At 35.9% G+C, this 18,730-nt stretch overlaps 1 protein-coding gene across 3 annotated transcripts in view; it reads left to right on the plus strand.

The window, feature by feature from the left end:
• LOC107739476 (E3 ubiquitin-protein ligase parkin-like) overlaps nucleotides 1-18,730 on the plus strand; it is a 160,572-nt gene that overhangs the window by 123,335 nt on the left and 18,507 nt on the right. For all 3 annotated transcript variants that reach the window (XM_016551597.1, XM_016551598.1, XM_016551599.1), the window contains exons 8-9: nucleotides 6,823-6,884; nucleotides 9,740-9,889. In XM_016551597.1, coding sequence (XP_016407083.1) covers nucleotides 6,823-6,884; nucleotides 9,740-9,889 — 212 coding nt within the window. The remainder of the gene's footprint in view (nucleotides 1-6,822; nucleotides 6,885-9,739; nucleotides 9,890-18,730) is intronic.

Consider the following 18,730-nt stretch of genomic DNA (forward strand, 5'->3'; position numbering starts at 1 on the left):
GGGGGGTGAAAACTTTTTGAATTTGAAGATAAATTGTACTTAATTAGTTTTTCGGGAAACATGCAAGTATCTTCTGTTGCTTCCGAAGGGCAGTACTAAATGGAAAAACAATTATATCTCAGCAAAATAAGATAAATTGGGACATCCTGTTCAAAAGTTTTCACCCCCCAGCTCTTAATGCATCGTGTTTCCTTCTGGAGCATCAGTGACTGTTTGAACCTTTTTTAATAGTTGTGTTTTTCTGAGGAACAGTGCTCAGTTTAACTGTTCAGAACAAACAAGGGATCCATCACAAAACAAAAACCACAGGTAACCACACACAGTGTTAAGAACCAAGGGTTCCCAAACATTTGAAGGGGGCATTTTGCATGATCTCTCTTATTTTGTTAAAATTATTCACATTTTCACAGATTCTGCAAGGGGTTCCCAAACTTTCGCATGCCACTGTATTTATTTACTTACTTAGTGTTGCTGTTATTTATATATTTTTTAATAAACCAAGCAAAATTGCTACAAAACTTTACATCAGGTGATTATCATGCTTTTGCACTACCAAAAAGTTTGAAAGTTTGGGTTCATTAAGATTTGGTTTGTTTGCTTTAGAAAGGAGTCTTTTATGCTCACCAAGGAAGCATTTATTTGATCAAAAATATGTATAAAATAGAGTAAAAACAGTAATTTATTTTAGTATATATATATATATATATATATATATTCATTCATTCATTCATTTGTTTATAAATAAATATGGATGGATCCATCCATCCAGAAATCATTCTAATGTGATGATAATTTCTAATTTGCTGGTCGAGAAATATTTCTTATTATCAATGTTGAAAACAGTTGTGCTGCTTAGTAGGGCTGGGCGATATGACGATATTATCGTATATCGACGATGTCTCGTAAGTATCGCGATTTCGATGTCAACAGTCAGGTAACAGACGATTATCGACATTATCGGGAAAAAATGACAAATGATAAACCTAGTAAGTTGTAAAAAATATTTTACATAGCCCCATAGTCACCATACAGGTCTTTTTGCATGCAAGAATGAAATCATTTAGTATGAGGGTTGGGAATCGAAAAGCTATTCCACATTCGGAAATCAGATCAGATGCGGAAGGTCAGGAATCAAATTACTTGTTATAAAATTACATTTCGATACTGCGTCTCGATTTCTGTATGCGCATTTATTGAAAAATGAAATTTAAATTACCCTGCTTCTAAATAAATAAAGCAGTTATTTTTATTTCGTTAAAAACGGGCCAAAAGAGACCTCCGAACTAGTAGGCTACCAGAAAGAAAGAAAAAAAAAAAAAAAATTTTTGCTCAGAATTCATTTTTAATCCCTGCATGATTTTAGTCATACACATGATAAATATCAAATACGTTATAGCTTGACTTCAAGTTTAAAAACAACGCTGCAATTGTTATAATTAAGGAAATTAAACTTACCATCATGAAATGTGTCTGCACAGGCGATAATGCCAAAAAGAAAGAGAAACATCGGAAAATAGGCATATTTTAGTCAAGACAATATTATATGACATCAACATGCATTTATCATTCTTACAATCACCGCCAGAATGTCCAACTTCACCATGATGAACTTAAAATTGGGTTCTATTATTTTTCCTCAACAGTTCTCCTCACAAAACGAAATTCATTTCAAACACAAATTTGTTCTCGGCGGGGGCGGGGCATGGTGGAGGTGGGGCTTACGTAGACGATATTATCGGATATCGCGATATGAGTATTTGCTGAGTTACAGTTCATTTTAATGACGCGTTTCTAAATAAAGATCACGCAGACCAAGGCGGCAGACAGCGCACCCTGTTTGTTTTCTTTATTTTATAAATGCACAAAGTTTTGTTGTTATTATGTGTGTATACAAATAAAAGTAGACCATTTACAGATTCGATTGATGTATTGCTCTTATCTGTAAGATCAAAACTGAAAGTGTAATTTAAGTTCTTTTCGGTGTTATCAGGAGAAGATGCCACAAAACGCGTATCCGCGTTTGTCGACCCCAAAGGGTTAAAGGCGATTATCGATAAGATATTTTTGACATATCGCCCAGCCCTACTGCTTAGTATTTTTGTGGAAACCATGATCCTTTTTTAAGGATTCTAGGCAGAATAGAAAATTCTAAATAAAAATGTATGTGAAATTTATTGTAACGTTATACATGTCTTTTCTGTCACTTTTGATCATTTTAATGCATCCTTATTGTAAAAAAGTTCACAGATCAAAAAAAAAAAAAATCTCACCTCTTTATTGTATAGATAAAGTGGGTATGGGATGGAAATAGTACACATTGTAGGCTGGATTCAAACTTGTATCACCTGTGTGATCAGCGTATCTCCAGCATGCTAACAGCTATGCCACAGCTCTGACCCTAGGTAACTCCACCGGAGCTATAACTAGTCTCTTTCCATATGTCTCTGTGTGTGTGTGTGTGTGTCCTGAAAAGTTCACCTCTCGTTATGCTACACTCCTTCATTGCCATGGTAACAACATTTCATCCCTCTGTAGTCTTTATCTTTAATTATTTTTAGACAAATGTGAGCCTTTTTTCCCTCTATAATTCTAATATTTGCTGGCAGCCTGCGAGTCCCCAGGCAGGTCCAGTGCGATTACTGCGCTCGCCGCCATTTGCATAAGAAAAGTGAGGCAGCGTTTGCGCTAGCAGCCCTGGAGGAGGATTAGCAACATTAGCATTCTGCAGTCTGCAGGACGGTGTGTGCGCTGGAGACTTCAGCTGCTACAGGTTGCTACCGTGTGACCTTTACAACTTTCTGTGCAGGTTTTCAATGTTGAAATATTTTCAGTCTAACACATTAGAATGAAGGTATAAATGCAATATGGCTGTAAATATCCAGATACTATCCAGATAGGAAACGTGTGTTGTAAACGGAGTTGTTTTTAAGGGAAATCTGCGAATGTCTTACTTTCAGTTTTAGTTTAGAATGTTCTTACTTTTAGTCTGCATGTTAAGAAGGGAAAGATGAAACACGCAAAATCACCTTGGCATAGTTCACCCAATAATACAATTTTTGTCATCAATTATACTGTCATATCCTTCCAAACCTATAAGACAAACCGAAGAAGAAGTCTGTTCCAAAAAAGGCTGTGACACACCAAACCGGCATCAAAGAACTGGTGGCGCCGAAAGCTCTCTGTGTTGTCGCCTCACCTTGCCTGCGTCTCGGCCAAAAAGTGCGTTCTGTGCCTGTGTGAGAGGCAATAACTCCACACCAGCAGGTGGCAGTAAGTCTATATTCATCGTTCAAAAATGGAAAGCAAATCTAGGTCTGTGGATATACAAAGCGTAAACAAGACAAGCACTTACTATTTGGAAAATCAAGCTTGTTGATCAGTTGGTATTCACTTTACTTTCTCGTTATGAGAATATTTAGAATAGTTAGAATGCTCAGGTAAGATGAAGATGTAAAATTGACATTGGCCAATGGTGTGTCATGGCCTTAAAACTTTTTGATGCTTCAAAAAAGTTCATAAAGATGTTGTAAAATTGAAACAATATGAATTGAGCGGTTTTATCCAAGTCTGCTGAAGAAATACAATTGTTTTTGGCAAACAGATTTAAAGGCGTATTTCACCCTCAGGCCATCCAAGATATAGATGAGTTTGTTTCTTCATCTGAACCGATTTGGAGAAATTTTGCATTGCATCACTTGCTCACCAATGGATCCTCTGCAGTGAATGGGTGCCGTCAGAATAACAGCTAATAAAAACATAACAATAAACAAATTCATAAAATTGCTTCCTCCAAAGAAAAAGTCCATCTCCTGTCCTATCACATCAATATCCACCAACTTATTAGTTTAGAACTGTTTTGGCTTGTGAACGGAACTTGATCTGTGCATATTTTACTGCTGATTCAGACAAGATTACTTTTTTTTCACTGGAGAAAGCGATATTAGAGGACTCCATCAAGCTAAATTGTCTTGATGGATTTGTTTCTTACAAACATGCAGTTTTTCACTTCACAATGCGTTAACTGATGAACTGGAGTCGTGTGGATTGTGATGTTTTTATCAGCTGTTTGGACTCTCATTCTGATGGCACCCATTCACTGCAGAGGATCCATTAGTCAGCAAGTGATGTAATGCTTAATTTCTCCAAGTCTGTTCTGATGAAAAGACAATCGACATCTTGAATGATCTGAGGATGAGTACATGTTCTGCAAATGTTCATTTTACAACTATTCCTTTAATTCTTGCACATCAAGTAAGCATGTTTGTGCTTCCGATTACCATATTTGATGTGCTCGATTTATGTGCATTGATCAATTGTTTATACGTGAAAATAAGCCTAAATGAAATCTGTCCAAAGTGATTGTGTCTCTTCAGGAGACTTGGGATAAGTCACTTAATTCATATGGATTATATTTACAATGTTTTTATGAACTTTTTGAAAATTTTGTACCTTCAGTGGAGGGACAGAAATCTCCCAAATTTCATTAAAAAATATCTTCATTTGTGTTTTGAATATGAATGAAGGTCTTATTAGTTTGGAATGACTTAAGGGGAGAAATCTGTCTTTTGTGGCTGTAAAGATGTTACTTAATGGTCTCAAATGAACCCCGACAGCTTGCATATTTCCTCTATCTATTCACACAAAAGCAAATCGGCAGGGAGCAGAACGTCTGTGATGTGAAATTTCTCCTCTCCGATTTGATAAGCTTGTTTTGTACTACATGCTATCAGCCTTTACATCTACATTTATCTTTAGAGATCACTCCATTTCACTTTTTGTGATTTAAAGTTCCACTTCACTTAGGTGTACGAAGACGTCCAAGGATGTGTGTGTGTGTGTGTGAGTGCCATCACATGCAGATTTAAGTAGTCATTAGTCTCCTAAGGGATAATTGGTGTGTTGCAGGAATCTTTGGTCCAAAGCAAAACGTTTCCCCACAAAAGGGACCACATCATTACACCACGCTTTTTAGAGGAGAGGATTGGACTGCCACTTCGGGGTCCGGGCCCCTGCCTAAGCTCACGCACATTCATCTTCACTCATTTGCCGTCCATAATTATCCTGTGTGGATTTAACAGCGAGTTGTTTCTGCGGAGCGGGAATACGAGGGACCTCTTTGGCTCTGTTCCCCATTAAGGTGCTTCTCCTCTCCTCCTGGAGATTAGGCGGCTCAAATGAAAGGCCTCTCCTCTCAGAGCGTGACCCTGAGGTGGCTGTTGGGTGCTTATCGGCATCGTAAGTGGTGGGCCTCCCCGTAAGAGCAGCGCTCATTAGCGTTTGTGTACGCCTGAGTACAGGACATGGGGCGTAATGTATGATAATATATTCGCTTGTCGTTTCCTGTTGCATTTTGATGAGGAACGCCCAGCTGAAATGGCCAGCGTATGTTGTGTTTTGGATGCTGGCGCAGGGTTGCCAGGTCTGCAAAACAAAACCAGCCCAATTGCGATTCAAAACTAGCCCAATCACAATTTTTCCATGGTTTTTCCCTCCATCGAAATAAGATGACCAATACTTGCTTGGTCAACTAGCGAGAATAGAAAGGTCAGGTCAACCAGTTTCACCAGCTGTGTTTTGCTGTGGTATGCTGGGTCAGCAAAAAGGAACAATTTCAATTTAATGATTATAAAATGTCATGTGGTTTAACCAACAAATACAATTTTATAACATATTTACACCTTGAATACATGTGAATTTACACATCTAAATTATTGTTTTTAGTGTGTGTGTGTGTGTGTGTGTGTGTGTGTGTATATATATATATACGTATATAATACACACTAATCTACCTAGATACATAGTCATGTGGGTCTACTCTGCAGTAGTCGATATCATTTCCTGTTGTATGTCTTCATTTTCCTCCTCGCATGTTTCTGACTTTGGTTGCACATTAGACTTTAACAAAACTGCTACATTGCTTTTTTTCTAATTAATAATAGTAAAAAGATTATGCCAAACTACCTAATATGGTTTTATTTTGGGAATGTTAATGGCTTAAGAGGCTTTATTCTTCATTATGATATAAGGACAGTTACATAACCCTGACATTTTTGACTTCATGCCCACACCAGTTAATAAATGAAAATGGATTTTAAATTCAGAAATTATAAATGTCAAAATGGTGTATTTATGTCATTGTCAATTGCCTTTTTGATGTATTTTTGAAAAAAAAAAAAAGATGAGTGTCATGTCATTGACCTGAATAACAAAGCTGTATTCATTGGATTTCACCAGTTAGACAAAACCAACACTAATTTACGATTTAACATTGAGCAGGATGAGATTTCACACTGGTTTCACACCAAAAGTAAATATTCCTTGCAAATACGATTCTATATGCGAACATTGAATTCCTAGAGATCTATTTAAACCGGGAATAGAAATTAATCTAGTTTTTCTGGGTTTTACATCATCAGGGGAAAAAATAACCTTATAAACCATGTGATTTGAGATTGTTTATGAGAGCTTATGACAAGCATTCTGTTTCATTTTGATTTAATGTTGATTTTAAAGAGATATGTTGCACTGGGATTTTCTTTGAACTCCAAAGTGACCACCAAAGTGATTTGAATGCTGTTCCAAACCTGCATGACTTTGTTTCATACTCATCTCTTTGTCCATGCAATTAAAGTCAGTGATGTCCAATGTTATGTGAACCCCAAAATTCTTCAGAATATTTTCTTTTATGTTCCATGGAAGAAAGAAAGTCTTTTAGGTATGGAATAAGTTCAGGGTGAACTATCTGCTTTTGATAGCTGTTTCATCCCATGCTAACTCTATCCTTCTGACTGTATTACTTTTTGTTTCTTTCTCTGTCTCCAGCCGGCTGTCCTGATTCGCTCATTAAAGAGGTTCATCATTTCCGAGTCCTGGGAGATGAGCAGGTAGGTTTGGACTCTGAGATCCGCAGGTCTCACTTACACACATGTACAGACAGCTTCTAAGCAACCTTCCCTGTCCTGATCACGGCTCATGAGAAATCCAAGTTCATCCTGATTGTCAGATCGTCACATGTGAGAGGCTCTTAATTGGCCCATCTGTTGTTCCCCCGTGCCATTCACTAAACCCTCCGCTGGCAACAAAACCTCAGCTCCGTACCATCACACCAGCCATCCTTGCAGTGAGGAACGGCTTCCTTTCGATGTGTTTCTACATCCTTCCTACCGTCTTCACCAAGTTTTTGTCTTTGAACTTTTCACACCAATTGGAGCTGTTATGCGACACCTTTGCAAAGCACCATTAGGGATGCTTCTGTCGTTATGCTTCCGACCATGTTGTTATGTCAAGTGGCCTCTCCTGACATCTGTGTGCATGTTGTTCGTTTCACTCTCTCCTGTCCTGTTGGGACAGTGGGCTTGTGGGCCAGATGTCAAAACCAAATTTACGCTGGATGCACACTGGGTTATACTTTGACACATATGTTTTTTTTTGTGTGTGTGTGTGTGTGTGAAATCTTTAGTAATTTTAATAAAGTAAACTTAAAAATTCCTTTTATATTGTTAGTAATATTTCAAGATGAACACTTAGGGGACTGGAGTTACATTACTTGATTATTCATGCATGTTTTTTTTTTTTAGAAAAATCAGGCTTTTGAAGAACGTTTATTTGTTCATCTCTTATCTCTCATTCAATCATCATTGCATTGCATTGCATTAAATGTTTGCCCCACAGTAAAACTACAGAGATTTGATTATTAAAGCATTTAAAGGGGTCATATGATGTTGCTAAAAAGAACATTATTTTGTGTATTTGGTGTAATGAAATGTGTTTATGCGATTTAAGTTTAAAAAAACACATTATTTTCCACATACTTTACACATTATGTCCACATTTCCACATTATTGTTTCTCCTCTATGCCCCGCCTTTCTGAAACGCGTCGATTTTTACAAAACTCATCGGTCTGAAAAACGAGGTGTGCTCTGATTGGCCAGCTATCCAGTGCATTGTGATTGGCCGAATACCTCAAGCGTGTACAAAGACATATTATTGGGAGATATAGAGTGACAGCTAATATTTACTGTATATGCAGTTTATGTAAGTAGTCTGTTATACAGTTACAAAGATTTCATTGGTTTACATTTCAAGCAGAATTTCATCTTACTTTTTGGCCATGTAAATATCAGCAACCACACCAAATTGCATATTTTGTGCCACTTAATAAAACTGAGGTGTTTTCAACATATGAACTAATAAATGAGTCATAAAAGACTGATCTATCAAATATAATACTCAACAAAAAACACACAGGTAAACTATTTTTTTTTCTCTAAGCTGTTACATTTCAGTCTTAACATTCTCTAAACTGTAAGTACAATTTATACAGTACATTTATTTTTTTAGAAATGTGTTACAGGCAAACTGAAAATTCACCATTACTTATTCATTTTTACACACTATTGTCTTCCTCTAACACCACCACCACACATTCTTACATATCTTACTATTACTCTTTCACATATTTATGCTTCCAAACTTCATTGATTGGCAAAATTGTGATTCCTATTTTAGTACAATGGTCAAGTAGGGTTGCAAAGGGGTGGAACATTTCTGGAAACTTTCCAAAAGTAATACACTGCATTTAGTTGTTGTGCAAATTGTAGACAATTGTACTAAATCATTTGCACACATGCCAAAACACATGCAAGTTGCCTAAAAAAAAGAAAAAAAGAAATTCAAATCTTATTTGAACAAGAAACTAATTGTATAGACATCTAAAAAAAAAAAAGAAAGAAAAACACTAATTCGAGAATTGAGCCAAAGCAATTGAGAAAATCAATATCTCAGCGATACCGTAGCTGATTGTTCAGAATGATATCTGCTGATACCGATAGATGGTTTTCTTAAGGAAACAAAAAATCTCTCCCAACTAATGCTGTAAACTGTTCAGGGAACCCTCTCATTTGGTACATCAGAGGTTAAAAAGAAAATCAACACGATTACAATCAATGCTTTTTATTTTCAGATATAATAATCGCACTCAAAAACATTTGTATACAATTCAACTGCTCATAAGGTAGTTTTCATAAAAACATGTCTTCATGACAGATTTATTAACATATACATAATTAACAGTAATTAAGCTCCCTGTAGTGTTTTTATAGCTAACTAATTAACTGTGAACAGTGGATAACTTTCCTGAGGTAAATTCAACGTTAAGTGACATTGTTCACAAGCTGTTTTATTTGACGTCTTCCTTTTGGTTAAAAGAGTACATGAGACATGATACATTTCAGTAAGCTGTACTGTATCTGTCAACATACCTTATGAACCTGCGTTAACGGTGGTGAGTTTATGCATTATTATTGTTTTAACCTGGACAGCCCTAAATTCATTGGCCGATGCATTGGTGCATCCCTACTGACTTTATTTAAAAGTCTATCATTATCCAGTGTTTGAACTTGGGTTTGACTTTTTGCGAGTCTTTAACACACTTAAAGGGATAGTTAGACCGAAAATATTTTTTTTTTTTATTTGCTCACCCTCATGCCGTTCCAAAATGGCATGACATTCTTTCTTCTGTGGATCATAAAAGAAGATATTTTGAGAAATGTCTCAGTATTTTTTTTTTTTATCCATGCAGTGGAAGTTGTTTAGCTTCCAACATTCTTCAAAATATATTTCTGTATTTCCACAGTAAAAAGAAAGTCATACAGGTTTGGAATGAGCAATTGTTGGGTCAGCTATCCTGTTTTAACATTACCAGGCTGTTTTTAGACTCAGTCCATCTCTGTTTTCCAGTATGAGCGCTACCAGCGATACGCAGCGGAGGAGTGTGTTCTTCAGATGGGAGGAGTTCTGTGTCCCGCTCCAGGATGTGGTGCCGGGCTGCTTCCTGTGGATGATGGCAGGAGAGTCTGCTGTGAGTTGGGGAATGGACTCGGCTGTGGGGTAAGACCTTCTCCACTCACCTCACAACAGCTTTCACTATAATATGCAGAGACTGCTATCAGTAAGCCATAACAGCATAAACACTGTTGCTCTGTGACACTATTAAAACACTGAAACTGAAAACTCTGTTTGTTTGTTTGTGTATCCCCACCAGCCCCAAAAGTCATTATTTCTGCTATTATTCTATTCTGTGACACTAGTGGTGCCGAAATTACACACTTCAGCTTTAATATGTGTTGGTTTGTTTAGTTTTGTATGGAGAGTTTGGTAACAGTCTGCATTTTTACAAACCTTTGACCGAGTATATCCCAGTTTGGGATGGCATTCATGTGTGAGGGGACTGTTTTTTTTTCTTCCCTGCCCTCTATCGCTTGCATACTCCACTTGTCCAATCACGGCACGATTAAGATGTAATTACCACACAATTTGCATGATGTTTTCTAATTAGCCAGTCGATTAAAGATTAGGGTGCAGTTCAGCTGCCATTAGCGCTGACTGATTGCATGTTTGCAAACACAAACATCATCATTCCAGTGGGACGCAACCCCATATCTGTGCTTCTGTCTGTCTCTGTCAAAGGTGCAGCCTGCATCACAGAGTGCTGCCTTGAAAGCCTTTTGTTGTCATGGACAGTGGTTTTGAGCTGTAGATGGGTATTACACCTAGATGTATTTGATTAATTACATTGGTTTTTGTTTGTTTCACACAAAGCAGGGTTTTGGGACTTAGGGAAGCAATTTTGGAAACTGGATTTCAAACAAAACAAAAGCACCTTCACACTCATACGAACTGCATTTTGCAGACTTTTAAGACTTTCAAAATAAAATAGAAAAATTAACAAAACTACACTTAATGTGCAAATACCTATGAATGATAATGAGAATTCACATAACCACATTGGTATAGTTTTAGCGTTAGATCGGTATAGTTTTAAGCAGTAACATAGTATAGGGACCATAGTATATTAGTATAGGGACCAATTCTCACTATTAACTAGGTGCTGATTAGCATGCCTATTATTAACACATTGGCTGTTTATTAGTACTAATAAAACATATTATGCATGACCATATTCTACATCCCTAATCCTACCTAATACCTAAACTTAACAACTACCTTACTAACTATTAATAAGCAGCAAATTAGGAGTTTATTGAGGCAAAAGTTGTAGTTGATGGTTTGTTAATAGCGCGATTTGGGCCTTAAAATATTCTCACTATTAACTAGGTGCTTATTAGCATGCCTATTATTAACACATTGACTGTTTATTAGTACTAATAAAACACATATTATGCATGACCATATTCTACATCCCTAATCCTACCTAATACCTAAACTTAACAACTACCTTACTAACTATTAATAAGCAGCAAATTAGGAGTTTATTGAGGCAAAAGTTGTAGTTGATGGTTTGTTAATAGCGAGATTTGGGCCTTAAAATAAAGTGTGACCTTTTGAGCTGTAGATGGGCATTAGACATAGGTGTATTTGCCTGAGCATTAATTCAGTTAATTATGTTGATATTGTATAAGTATTGATTTAAAGAAATAAAAATGAAAAACAGTTTTGGTAACAGGATTGCAAAACAAAACATACTGTAGTGGGCAAACTGTATTTTGTTGTTGTTGTTGTTGCTGTTTTTTTTTTCTAAAATGGTTTTGCAAAATACTTTTTTAAAGAGTTTATTTTATATACATGGTGGCCAAACTGTATTTTATTTATTTTTTATTTTTTATTTTATTTTTTTGTTTTTTTTTATTCTCATGCATTTTTGCAAAATACTTTAAGCTTTTCAAAATAAGCTACATTTTATAACAGGATCTCAGCACAAAACATGTGGTGTGATTCATAGATATAAATATATATACATAGATGCCTAATTAGCGGCTGTTTCTATGTGCTGCTATATGTAGCCATAGACCATATTGGATCGGTCAAATCCAGTCTGTGAATGTGGGATCTACCTATGCATATCTATGGTGGACAAGCTGCACTATTGTGCAAAAGTCCTAGGCCATTAGTATTTTTCACCAACAAAAGCCAGCCAGTTTTAAGCCAGATATTTCTATATTTTGCTGTAGTGTGTCAGTAGGAAATATCAAAATGAATGTTTGGAAATGTGTCCTACTGACACACTGCAGCAAAAGATAGAAATAACTGACTTTAAACCATGTTTTGCTGGTGAAAATACTAATGGCCTAAGACTTTTGCACAGTAGTGTATATATTATAATTTCTTCTGATGCATTTTTGATAATATTATCACATTGGCTAATGGTTATGTACTTTCAGCTTTGCTTACTCTTATTGGTGGATTGGAGTGTATTTTTGTGTTTGTTCATAAGTTGGGAATTTGGAGAGCTCGTCCCTTATCTTCTAACCATACCTGCTTTTACAGTATCAGTTTGAGAGCAGTGTGAGAGGGAAAGTGTGTGTCCGGTTTCTGACAGTGACAGCGTGGTCAGCGCCGCGTCTGTGAGCCGCAGATAAAGGCTTTATTGGAGTTGGCGTTAATGAACCGTTGGCACCAGCACACACACATATACCAACGATGGCACATAAAAACACAGACACAAAAAGCGGGCAGTTTTTACACGCTCTGGACCTGAGGGACACCTCGCAACCTACCTGTCCTACTTCGCTTACAGAAAAATCAATATATCCCCTCTCTATATCTCCTCTGCCATTTTATACAGCCTTCCTCTCTTTTGTTTGGGGGTTTAGGGGCCCTGTATCAGCACTGTGTGTTGAATACTAGAGTTGATCTCGCTGTAAGCCGCTGGCAATAGAGCAATTTCAGTTTTTTTAGTGTATGACTTTGGGAGGGTTTGTTGCTGTGGTTTGTGTGTACAATAAGTGTGAACTATCAGCTTTCAGCATCATGAGAAGCAAGATTAGCTCACCGGTCTCTAGTGATAGATAAAAATCTGCCAACCTTGGCGGTGGAAGTGCCGTGCTGTAAAAATTGAGCTACTGAAACAACAGTTTAAAAAAATTGAAATAAAACACATTATGGGAGTATGTTTTACAATAAAATACAATTTCAGTTTTTCTACTTTAAAATTTCAAATTTAATTCAATGTGTTACTTGCTTTTTCTTTGTCTTGTGTGTGTGTGTGTGTTTTCTGAGTAAAAACAATTTCAAAGTAAATTCTACAATAGATTTGTTTCTGTGTATATTATTTCACTGCATTATTAACAGTTATGAATTTAAATATGTTTTTATTTTTATATGTTGTACAAATGATAACATATAAAATATGTTTCTTTATATTGTGTCTGTATACCTTAATTCAGGCTAAATTGACCCTGTTATTTGTACGGATGGGGAGTAGGGCCAAGCAATAATAAAAAAATAAAACCATCTCGAGATTAAAGTTGTTAAAGGGGACCTAACACACAATTTCACCCAATCTCATATTAATCTTGAGTACCTATAGAGTAGTACTGCGCAACAAAACACAGACATTTGATGCAGTTTCACTTACCGTCTGCATCATGACCGGGATCTTTTATAGCTGGGACCGCTCCATCTTTCAGTATCAAACGATGTTCTAATCCAGCGTCGAACTGGGCCTTGTTTATAAAACGTTCGTCAACAAACACACTTGCGAAGCTTCGTTGCTGCCCCGGAAAACAAACTGCATCCGCTGTTTACGTAACGATGGATTCTTCGGGAAGCTAAACAAGGTTACCTTTCCCTTACAACCAAAAACACACCTCTTTAGAGACATTATTCCTGAGCGAGTCCCATGCAGCGCTGCTGAATGAAGCGTGTTGATGGGTGCGGTCTTGCTCTCGCTCTGGTCGATGTGTGCGCGGGCGCGCTCTTCCGGGAGAAATGCCCATATAAGGAGTTCCACACTTCATTACGTCATGAAGAGCCACGATCGAAAAAAAACTTTCCGAAACTTGTAAGAAACCCGAAAGTGTGTATTTGGCACAGAAATACTCGGTTATACGTCCAAATCGTTTTTTGAAACTTTGGCCATGTTTAGCATGAGAATCCAACTCTTTAACAGTGTAAACAACTCTGAATGCATGAAACAGCGTTGTACCCCCCCTTTAAATTTTGAGGGAAAAAAATTTAAAATTTGAGAAAAATGTCTAAATAAAATGTTGAGAATAAACGTTAAATTACGAGAAAAAAGTAGTTAAATTTTGAGAAAAAAGTTGTTAAATTTTGAGAAAAAAGTCTAAATAAAATGTTGAGAATAAACTTGTTAAATTACGAGAAAAAAGTTGAATTAAAAAAAGAAAAAAGTTGAATTAAAATGCGGAGAATAAACACACTCGTGTCAGGTTCATTTAATCTTATTGCAGAGTGTCAGACAGCGTCTGCAGGGGTATAGGTTGGAGAGTAATGCACATGGATGTAGCATATGATGCAATCGACCATGGATCGAATGCGTCTTTTTCCAAACTCGCATTTCTTCCTTTTCTCATCACATATCACATCGGAAAAGTGGAAATCAAGCACAGCGCTGTTTCATCTGCCTTTAATCTTGTTTAAATCACCGCGGAATCTGTGGTTTGTATCGGAGAGCTCTGCTCCTTCTCACAGCGCTGTTTAGTGGTCGCATGATCAAGACCTGCGAGTAAACGCATTTGTTCTGAGCTCGCACGGCACTGTCTTTAGGCAGATGGTCCGTGCAGCACGCTTCACACTAGTAGCGCTGTTTTTCTGTTTTGGTGCGTTTAGGAATTCTCGTGCGCTAAAGAAATGATAGTGGCAGTGCATACGAGTCAAATTGTTGTCACTCACGTTTTACTGATACATCTGGCCTAAGATTTAGTGCTGTCACTTTGTGTTGACATTGTGAAACTGCATGATTTGTAAATTATGGTTGGCGGGCCACATATAATAAGTTACATTTCAATAGACAAGCTGTGGGCCGGTTGAAATTCATCCACTGGCTGTATTTGGCCCGCGGGCCGGACTTTGGACACCCCTGCCATAGATGCTATTTACAGTGAAAATAGTGATTTGATCAGTTAGAATACTTTTCAATCCACAAATTAATATTTACAATGGATTTACTGTAGTAAGACTAAACCTACCCAATTAATACATTAATATTAAACACTCGTTAGGCAGTTGATTTCCACTTTTCCGATGTGAGGTGTGATGAGAAGAGAAAAGTAAGAAAAGCGAGTTCGGCAAAAGACGGACCCGAACCCTTGTCGACCGCATCATATGCTACATCCAAGTGCATTACTCTCCGACCTATGCCACTACAGGCACTGTTTTACACTCTCCAACGAAATGAAATGAACCTGAAATGAAGTTTTTTTTCTCTTAATTTAAAGAGTTTATTCTCAACATTTTATTTCAACTTTTTTCTCGTAATTTAAAGAGTTTTTTCTCAACGTTTTACTTTGACTTTTTTTCTCGAAATTTAAAGGGTTTGTTCACCCAAAAATGAAAATTCTGTCATTACTCACCCTCATGTCGTTCCAAACCCGTAAGACCTTTGTTCATCTTCGGAACACAAATTAAAGGGGTCATATGATGCTTTTTTAAAGATCATTATTTGGTGTATTTGGTGTAACAGAATATGGTACAATAGTCCATGTGGCATCAGGGGTTCAACCGTAATTTTACGAAGCTACGAGAATACTTTTTGTGCACAAAGAAAACAATAATAACATAATTTATTAAACAATTCTTCTCCCCGAGTTACCATCTTCCGCCATTTTGGAGAGTATCCACTGAACGTAAACAACGTAATCAGCATTGTTTACGTTTAGTGAAAGCGCATGCATGCTGAACGTAAACAACGTAAGATTACGTTGATTATGTTCTGGGGTACTCTCCAAAATGGCAGAAGACGGTAACTTACGGGTTTGGAACGACATGAGTAATGACAGAATTTTCATTTTTGGGTGAACTAACCCTTTAACGACTTTTTTTTTCTTAAGTTAACAAGGTTATTCTCAACATTTTATTTAGACTTTTTTCTCGAAATGTAACAAGTTTTTTCTCTAAGTTTAATGACTTTAATCTCGAGATGGTTTTATTTCTGTATATTTGCAACTCCATTTTACTGAAATACACTGAAAAAATGTTCATTTCACAAGTTATTACAAGGAAACAGCAAGTAACACTTTTTCTGATATTTTGTTTGCAAAAACACATTTTATTTGATATTTTATTTTATTATTTTTTACTACACATCAGGTTTTGTAGTAGACTAGAAATTTAAATAAAAATAAAACAAAATAAAAATTACAAAATTTAATTAAATTTGACCTAAATCTAGACTATATTCTCTGGAGTTTAAGCATCTTTGAGAGAGAGATCAGTCTGGCAGATGATCAGAGAAGTCTCTCTCTCTAAGAGCTCTTTCAGCGTTTCACTCTGACGTTCTTATTTAACACACATCAGACTGCCACTGTCAGATCCTGTCTAAGTCCACACACACACACACACGCAAACAGAGTTGACTGCATTTATATAAATGCTGGAGCATAGATCAAAGCATCCTATAGCACATTGCCCACAATGCTTTGTTCGTGTGCAGAATGTAAAAGTGACAACATCTATGACAAAATGTTGTAATTACAACTTTTGCATTAGATATTTCTGTACACTAATCAACTGCAATTCAGTATACAAATAAATCAAATATGTCAGATAGCAATAGTCAGCTGCATGCTCCACATTCTTTCTGCTGATTTTAAGGACAATTAAATTTTATTACAATCAAGTAATAAAATAAAATGCTTATACAAGAAATTGATTTAACAATTTCAGTTAATTTTAAAATAAAATATAAAATAAAATAATGTGTAAGAAATCATGGAAAAAAAACACTAAAAGTTTGCACCATTGTTTTCCCCCAGGAATCCATAAAATAAAATAAAATAAAATAATAAAATAAAATAAAATAATGCACTACCAATTAGAATACTGGAATAAAGTATTAAAAATGTAAAAAGTAAAACTTTTATTATTATTATTATTGTTGTATTTTTGAAAGAATGTTCACCAAGGCTGCATTTTAAAAAATACAGTAAAATTGTGAATTATTATTACAGTTTACAATTTAAAAATGTTTTAAATTAAATTTTAATTTATTCCAAAAAAAAATTCAACATTAATAAAAAATATGTCTTTAATGCAACAAACCAGCATATTAGAATGATTTCTGAAGGATCATGTGACACTGAAGACTGGAGTAATGATGCTGAAAATTCAGCTTTGCATCACACGAATAAATTACATTTTTAAACATCAAATAAGAAAACAGTTATTTTAAAATATAATAATATTTCACAATATATTAATACTGTGTAGCATTCTGCTGATTTAAAAAAATAAAATAAAATAAAAAAACAGCACTATCAGTACAAATGTGCACTTGTCAGTGTTTTCCCCTGGGAATCTAGCATTGTTTTCCTGATTTCAAGGTGAATCAATCAATCAATTAATCAATCAATCAATCCTAAGAAGATACATAAAATTCTTCAAAATATCTCAAATTAAATAGTGAATTTACCTAGTAATTAAGAAAAAAAATTGAGCTTTGTGAATGGCGGGCGTTCTGATGTCCTGAGCGTTCTGTGCAGTTCTGCATTCACATATTCCCATGTTGAAATGCATATTAGAGATGAGACCTGACTTAATTCAGATATCACATTGCTCAAAAAGTAAAGACAGCACAACACTTTGTTCAGGACTGCAAAGTGGCATTAATTTCACACTAAGAAGGGTTTCACACTGTTCCACGCTCCGCATCAAATACATCCTTCCCGTCTCTCACGCCGCAGAAAATGACTGCGCTGGAGAAGGACACCAACCATGTGCGTAATAAACATGAATGGTGGCACATCTGAGAGAGGACAAATGAGAACAGAGCTGGAAAAAGTAGAAAGAAGTGGCTGTCAAAAGAACTCTGTTTTCTCATCATTAACTGAGGAAGGGGAAAACAAAGAAGCATCTGTCTCTAGACCTTGAGAGGAGGATATGTCATGAGCAGCAGAAATAATAAAGCAAAAAGATGATGCGATGCTTCCCTACTTCACAGTCTGGATCTCTGAAGAAATACTAAATCAGTGGAGCTTCAAAAGAGCTGGAGAGGAAGAGTATGCTAAACCCCACTTAAAACGCTCGCTGACAGGACGAGCATGGAGAAAGCCTGCCCCCTTGTGTGTGCTTGGGGTGCTGCATGAATATGCATCTGTGCTACTTGCATCATAAACTGTAATTGTAGAATGTATGATAATTCAAATAGATCAAGCAGTGTCAGACCACACATTTAGAAAACACCACAAAGCCAAAGTGTGAGTTTTTTAAGGGAATTCAACCTGTGAGAAATGGCTTGCTTATAGTCAGTGTTGTTAACTTTTTTTAAATATAAATATTAATATTAGATGAAAAACTTCAATGAAAATTAGAAATACAAGTTTAAGTGCTAAAATGAAAATAAAAGTATATAGAAATATTTAAAAAAGAAGAATAAAAATGACAAAAGCACATAATAAAATTACTGAAACTTTTAATATAAATATAAAAAAAGCTTCTTCAGAAGCACTAACAAATACTATAATAGTTTATGAATAATACTAAAATAACACTTCTAGTTGTCTCGGCACATTAAGCTGCAATAGTGAGAGTATTTTATTGTAAGTATCCTCCGTTTGACCTGTAAAGACAACATAAAATGACATCACATTTTGACATAACATAGCAACACATTTTCCATCTATAAAATTACATATTTCAATAAAACACAATATTGAGCATCAAGTAATGTAAGAAGGGTGAAACATGTTATGCAATGTCATTTTACTTGTATTATTTTATATATTGTATATACAGTATGTTCTTTATATAATT

This window comes from Sinocyclocheilus rhinocerous, unplaced genomic scaffold (genome assembly GCF_001515625.1).
Source record: "Sinocyclocheilus rhinocerous isolate Xijiao unplaced genomic scaffold, SAMN03320098_v1.1 scaffold345, whole genome shotgun sequence".
In the NCBI taxonomy this organism is placed as follows: domain Eukaryota; kingdom Metazoa; phylum Chordata; class Actinopteri; order Cypriniformes; family Cyprinidae; genus Sinocyclocheilus; species Sinocyclocheilus rhinocerous.